Source organism: Choristoneura fumiferana, chromosome 17 (assembly GCF_025370935.1).
Source record: "Choristoneura fumiferana chromosome 17, NRCan_CFum_1, whole genome shotgun sequence".
In the NCBI taxonomy this organism is placed as follows: Eukaryota; Metazoa; Arthropoda; class Insecta; order Lepidoptera; family Tortricidae; genus Choristoneura; species Choristoneura fumiferana.
The window spans coordinates 7726142-7733618 of NC_133488.1; the positions used below are offsets into that span (position 1 = coordinate 7726142).

Genomic DNA, 7477 nt, shown 5'->3' on the forward strand with positions numbered 1-7477 from the left:
TCTGACACTTATACTATTTAATACGAGAGCGAGAGGGACGGTATGATACGAACTTCGAGTTTCGAGTTTCATAGTAGCTCTGCTGGGCGACCAAACTTTGTTCGGGCTAAAACTCGGTAACAATCGTTTTCCCATAGATAATACCAAGTTAGATCGATTTCGATCGATCGACCCCTACATGCCAGAGCCGTTTTCGAGATCCCAGAAATATATTTATACAAGAATTGCTCCTTTAAAGGTATTAGATTGTAACAGCATAATTTTGCGCTTTTTTATCGATAAAGACTATGAAAATAGTGAAAATATAGTACGCACTTCACTTTTCATTAATTTAATGATTGAACTAAAGAAAAACAAGTTGTGCTTCATAATAATCATTTATTTTAAGCCTTGGACCTGTTTTTCATTACATAGGCAAATGCAGTTTCACGTTACACAAGTAGTACTTAAACTCAAACTCAAACTCACAACATTTATTGACAAAAAAAACACACTACATCACAACAAAAACATAAATAGAAGAAGAGAGAAAAATTAGAGACATTGTGCTGTAGTGTGATGCCAAGGACTCAGCTCAGCATGTGCCGTAGCCCTATAACCAGGCTGCAGCGCTGGTTTTCAGCTGAACCCCAGTGAGTGTGCACCCACGTAACTGGACGCGTAATTATTGCGTGAAAAGAAAAAATCTATATATTATATTATAACTATTTATTTTGAAATCGGAACGAATCCGTAAATTTGATAAAAGTTTGTTTTCACATCGTTTTTCTTGGATACCATAATTGTCACATCTCATGTTGAATGGCTTTCTTAGCTAAGCACAGCCGTGAAAATAATGGACAAAAACTTCCTCAAAAAAGTCCGGTCTCGAATAAATGCACTTTAGTGTTAAAGAAAAGTCAATGCGGAGGTGAAAGACTCTCAATCTCAACAGTGTTGAGTTAATTTACACTATTAGCCTATTAATTCGAAGGTGCGTCAAACTTCAAGCACACAATCGTTGGCACCTGGCACTTGATTCCGGCTTGCATTCCCAATTTAAAAATGGACGACGACAATACGATTATAATTTATAGTTTTATATACTGTAATGAGCTTTCCATACTTAAGTGACATAAACGGCGTGAAATATAGACGAGGTATATGAGAGGGATAAATCAGACGTCTCCACGCTACGCACTTTCGCTTCAACATGAACGTTCGTTCGGTGGCCTTCGGCGACCGTCCACACAGAGTTCGATGTAATGGTACGTTTCCTTTGATGTTACCGCCACGCTTCGGATCTCCGGCACACAAAAAAGAGTGCAAAAATAATTTAGTTTTTTTTCCTGTCCCGGATTTTCAAATAAATTAAATAATTAATGTACCGAAAACGAAACCACAAATCTTTTTGTTGGCATAACAGACGATGTCACAGCCCTAAGCATTTCACAAGAATTAAAAAAAAGTAACTGTCAAAACGTATAAGCGATATTAGTATGGCGGTTTTTTTCTATGGAAGTTACTCGTCTGAACGTTAGTTTTCTAAGTAGTCTGTCTGTGGGCAAAATATTAGAAAAAAAAGTAGAGGCAAGAGGCAAGCAAACCGATGCGACGCCAGTGTTGCCAGACACCCCGCTTTTCCGCTTTTTACTCTGCGTTTTCGGCACTGGCCCAGCTATACGCGTTTAGCTAACGCGGATCCGCTTTTTTCAAATATACACGAACAACTTTTAAATGTTACCACTTGCTCGTGGAAAAAAGTGGTAAATTCAAAACATCGAACGAACGAAACAGCCAAACGCTTACGGCGCAGCAGAAGCACTAGTTGTAGTATTCATACTTGCGCACTTTTGCGATAAAGCCATTTCACTCTCACAGTAGCGTATACTCAGAAAAAACCTATAAACGTATTCCGCATTTTCATTTAAATCCGCGTTTTGAAAGCGCAGCTCCCGCTTTTTGTATTCCGGCATCTGGCAACACTGTGCGACGCCAACGCCACCAGTCTGTCTTATACGTCAAAATAAGATGGCAGCAGGGCCGATTGCCGAAAGGAATCAAGGTAAAAATAACTTACGTTGCTTGCTTCATGCTGTGTGATATTATTAACTATGTATTCAATTTATAAAACTCTCACGTTAGTTCATCATCTTACCATTTCTGCCAATCTCTACCCAAATTTGACTAGTTGAGGTTATGTTGTCACTCTCTATTTTAACCTCTTAATGAAATTAAATTTACACACAACCTTAAATTCTGTTTCATGAAATTTTGTAATGAATATCTTTTCAGCATGAAACAATGCACTTTTCAAATTTGTTTGGGTATTTATTTCAGATGCGACAATATACGTGGGAGGACTCGACGACCGGGTATCGGAGAGCCTTTTGTGGGAGCTCTTTGTCCAGTCAGGACCCGTAGGTAGGTGATGAAGTCTTATTTATTACTTCAGAAGCCATTTTAGTAGGTATATTCATATAACTCGGTCACTAATAAAACTTATGTTTTGGTGTGTATCCAATATTAAAGCAAGATATTAATCTCGTTTATTGTTATCATTTTCCAGTCAATGTTCACATGCCAAAAGACCGTGTCACGCAAACACATCAGGGATATGGATTTGTTGAGTTTATGGGAGAAGAGGATGCAGACTATGCAATAAAGGTCAGTAAACCATAAAACTTCTCGCCACCATAATAATATGTACATGTATATATCATGCAAGGAAACTATACCTTTTTTTTTGTATTATAAATTTAATGCTCAAATTCTCCATGTTTCTCATTAGTCTAGCTACCTTGAAATGCCTACAATGAGGGCTATCGCGTATGAATTCGCCACTAGAGGCGCTAGGTAGCGTGAGGTCTCCGAAATGTCAACTCTCATAGTTTTTGGGTGAGATACACGGGTTTATTTAAAATTAGAATAATTTTGTGAATATTTTGCAATATCTGAAATTAATTATGGCAAATATGCGTTCCGGGGCAATGAATGTCTGTGTTTTAAGAGAGTTTTGTCTTTCGGAAACCTTTGCCCTCCCTTTTTTCCGAACAAAACGGGGACTATGGAACACTGTGGCATGCTCAATATTTTTATGGTACGGTTTTAAGGTGTATTAAATATGATTTTAATCTAAACTTTGTTTTCACACCCGTAATAACAGACTTTGAAAGCCATACTTAAAAACCTCACGGAACAGTGAACCATCTAGTGAGACAAAAAAAGATAGCCCTCATTAAATCCACAAGTATACAAGTGTACAAAATAACCAGTATTACGAATTCATAATAATAGTTTTACCATTTTTTCAGGTCATGAACATGATAAAACTCTATGGTAAACCTGTAAGAGTTAACAAGGCTTCAGCACATCAAAAGAACCTGGATGTTGGTGCCAATGTATTCATTGGAAACTTAGACCCTGAAGTTGATGAAAAACTACTGTATGACACATTCTCTGCATTTGGAGTTATTTTGCAAACACCTAAGGTAATTATTGCTGCAAATCAAACCTATGTTTAACTTCTCAAACTAATCAAAGATTATAATGTAATGGGTTTAGTTATTTGTTTCCAAACAAAAATCAATGTGTAGCAGAACGAGAAGGTTCTATTAATTTTAAACGAATAAAGGACTCCTGTGACAGGCTAGTTGGTGCTAATATTGAGAGGTCTGTTTGACCAGTTTGCCTCATATTTGTGATAGTAATAATAAAATCATTTATTCAATAATTAGAATTACAATTCAAACATAATTAATAATTAAATAATCCATGCTAATATTATAAATGCGAAAGTGTGTGTTTGTATGTTTGTCCGTCTTTCACGTCGAAACGGAGCGACAGATCAACGTGTTTTTGGGCATAGAGATAGTTTATGGGTCAGAGAGTGACATAGGGTACTTTTTGTCCTGGAAAAATGCACAGTTCCTGAGGGAACAGCGCGCGATAACCGAATTCCATGCAGGCGAAGCCACGGGCAAAAGCAAATTATACTAAAATTTAAAATCAAATAATTGATAAACGAATTGCGTCAGAACGAGAGTTGTGGAGGTCAAGAGGGGAGGCTTTTGCCCAGCAGTGGGACACTATACAGGCTCCATAAAAAATAAATAAATTGATAAACTAATACCAAATGACAAATTAAATTAAATGCACACATGTTAAAATCCCCCCCCCCTCTTGCCCTCTGGCCCTCTTGTTCTGACAGGAGGCCTGTGCCCAGCAGTGGGACGTCTATAGGTTGGGATGATGATGATGATGATGTTAAAATAAAATTTGTGATTGGTTAAATAATTAAATGCGCCCATCCAAGCAAGATTGAAATGACAAACAGACCTGACTATACTAACGTATCTACTGATATTTTGCCTGTCAAGAAACCCTCATTGATTGGATAAAACCAGCTATCTTTTAAGATGCACTTACATATAGCAATGCTTGAAACTAGTGGCAAAAGTAGAAATAGAAATCATTTATTTGTGACAAAGTAGCGTAGCATAACAAAAAGATATTAAAAATACTGACATATTCTGCCTGAGTACTCATATTTGTGGTACTAGTGCATGAAAAAAGACTGAAAAAATTGAATATGGAGCCCTGGCATTAAGACAGTAGAGTTGAGACATGGAATCAACCAATTACATATTGTGTTTAAATATATATATAAAACCTTGTGGTAAGGGTGATAAAAAAAATCTTTGTTGTTGGACTCAATAGAAAGTGTTGATGTAGTTATAAAATTACGATTTTTTCTTCACAAGTTTTCGTGACCTTTTTTTGCTGTTGAGAAATTTTAGATGTTTTGTGCAGTTTATGTTTTATGATCTCATTCTTCTTGACAAACTGATTTCTTGTTAATTTCATGACATCATGACTGGACGACTTTTTGAGAAATACTCATATAAGTGTGTTGTGACTAGTTCACTTTTTCATTTATTACATGGTGAATTATTGAGGTTATGGGTTGTCCCGAGATCCTTTGATAATTTATTCAACAACAGTGAGGGTTTCCATGACAGGTTACTTTACGATGTATTGTAATTTTTTTATAAAAATTCTTACAGGTTATGCGAGATCCAGAAACTGGCAACTCAAAAGCATTTGCATTCATCAATTTTGCTTCATTTGAGGCATCTGATGCAGCCATAGAAGCTATGAATAACCAGTACCTTTGTAATAGACCAATTTCAGTATCTTATGCGTTTAAGAAGGATGTCAAAGGAGAGAGGCATGGTTCTGCAGCTGAAAGGTGAGGATTTTTTGTAATATTGCGAGATAATTATGAGGGTAATGATAAGTGTTAATGATGGATTATGATGAGATAAAAGTCCGCCTTTTGATATTTCAAAGTTTTAAAATCAATTATAAGTTAAAGATGAAGTGCCAATAAAATTATGGGTTTGTTAGACATATACTCCATAAATACATTAATATAATAAGTACCTGTAGGTAAAAAAATTAGGTAAAATCTCTGGTAGTGTACAGAACTGAAACGGAACTTGCAAAAGGAGCACACAATCAGCTTCCTGACATACATATAAAAATGTGGTGTGTGAAAAGTTTGGTTTGTCAATGATGCGTTAGTATCACATATCTGGCTAACTCATATTTACATAAGCGTTTTGCTGACTTTTATCTAGTGCCTTGAAGGTTTTAATGAAGACTTAAGCTTTTAATGTAAAAAAAAAAACAAGTAAATACCTACTTACATTCAGAAAATGCAAACAGTGAATGGTTTACACATGTTACTTAACACATAAATCATTGTTTCCCCAGATTACTTGCCGCCCAGAACCCACTGTCACACGCCGACCGCCCGCATCAGCTGTTTGCAGACGCTCCGCCAACGCTGATGGGCCCCGTTATGATGGCGCCGCCACCGCCGCCCGCGCCATCCCCGATGCCTCCTCCCGGCCCGCCCATGAGCGCCAGACCGCCGCCCCCACTACCAATGGCCGCCCCACCACCACCTCCAAGCTCAATGCCGCCAGGCCCACCGCCCCGCCCGGCCCGCCACCTCCCCCTCCCCGTTCCACCACTTCCCCCCTCCCCCATTTGGCCCGCCAGGCTTTGGACCTCCGCCCCCGCCTGGTGCTCGACCCCCGCCCCCGTGGCGACCACCGCCACCCTCATTCCGACCACAGTTCCCCCCTCGCGGACCCCCGCCGTTTGGCCATCCGCCGTTTCCCCCGCACCACCCGCCTGAACCAAATTATAATTACTAAGTGTAGTTAATAGATTTTTTTTATAAGATTGGCGTGTTTTATTTTTTTTTTTCTTATTTTTATGTTCGTCAGAGCGCCGTGTAGCCGGCTGACTCGATGTATGCACATTGTGGTGAGATCCACCAAAGAATCCCAGGGATTCCTGGAGCAATCAGGAGGCTAGCTATACAATACACAGCCTTTTTTTAATAAGGTAGTCAACGAGTGTGAACACGTTGCAAACGAGATTCAGTCACTTGTGTACAGTCAAGGGCAAAGATATCGACACGGCCAAAGTTGCAAAAATATGTATACACGGCCTTAATGTTAAGTGCATAAAGTCGTGTATACATATTTTTCTATCTTTGGCCGTGTCGATATCTTTGCCCTTGACTGTACTAGTTTTTTTAGAAATTTCGGCGTCGTCTGCACCTAAAAAAACCACTGTGTACCTACCTATAAATAGGTCCTTATAGCAACGACAGGTGATGGTCACAGTGACACTGGCAACCGGTCTATATCCCGAGTAAGCAAGCACGGAACGACGGAACTCCCAAGTCGGCAGCATATTTGGAATTCTCATGGTCACTTGATGCCTGCCAGGTTTATGAGAGGTAGTTTTACCTTAAGAACCTCCAAAACGTGCAATTTGAAATTTGAACACATCGACGCTGCTGTAGGCCTAGAATATAATGATTAGATTTAGTCATTTATTGTAGACATAAAGGTTAAATTGTAAAATTGATATTTTTTAAACCTTATTTCTTAACCTTAGTTGTCATTTTAACAGGTTCCCTGTCCCATGAGGCACATGTGGCACACATGCTAGTTGGCGCTAATATTGTGAGGTCCGTTTGACCACTTTGCCTCATATTCGTGATAGTAATAATAAAACCATTTATTCCATTATTGAAATTACAATTCAAACATTTAACAATGAAATAATCCATACTTATAAAATATTATAAATGCAAAAGTGTGTGTTTTTGTATGTTTGTCCGTCTTTCAAGTCGAAGCTGAGCGACGGATCGACGTGATTTTTGGCATAGAGATAGTTTTTGGGTCAGAGAGTGACATAGGGTACTCTTTGTCCCGGAAAAATGCACAGTTCCCGAGGGAATAGCGCGCGATAACCGAATTCTTCGCAGGCGAAGCCGCGGGCAAAAGCTAGTTATAATATAAAATAAGTGAAAACAAGAATGAAGATCACAATCAAAATTAAAATCAATTAATGAATAAACTAATACATAATACCGCACACAATAAAATAAAATTTGTGCTTGGTTAAATAG

General features: G+C 38.4%; 1 protein-coding gene across 1 annotated transcript; it reads left to right on the top strand.

The window, feature by feature from the left end:
• The first annotated feature begins 1961 nt into the window (after positions 1-1961).
• On the top strand, positions 1962-6234 carry LOC141436744 (splicing factor 3B subunit 4-like). Its single transcript, XM_074099771.1, is given in 8 exon segments — positions 1962-2044; positions 2320-2403; positions 2549-2646; positions 3294-3470; positions 5046-5230; positions 5758-5978; positions 5981-6004; positions 6007-6234. Coding segments are annotated over 8 exon segments (1023 nt in total). The 5' UTR covers positions 1962-2010; the 3' UTR covers positions 6207-6234.
• Positions 6235-7477: the final 1243 nt, after the last annotated feature.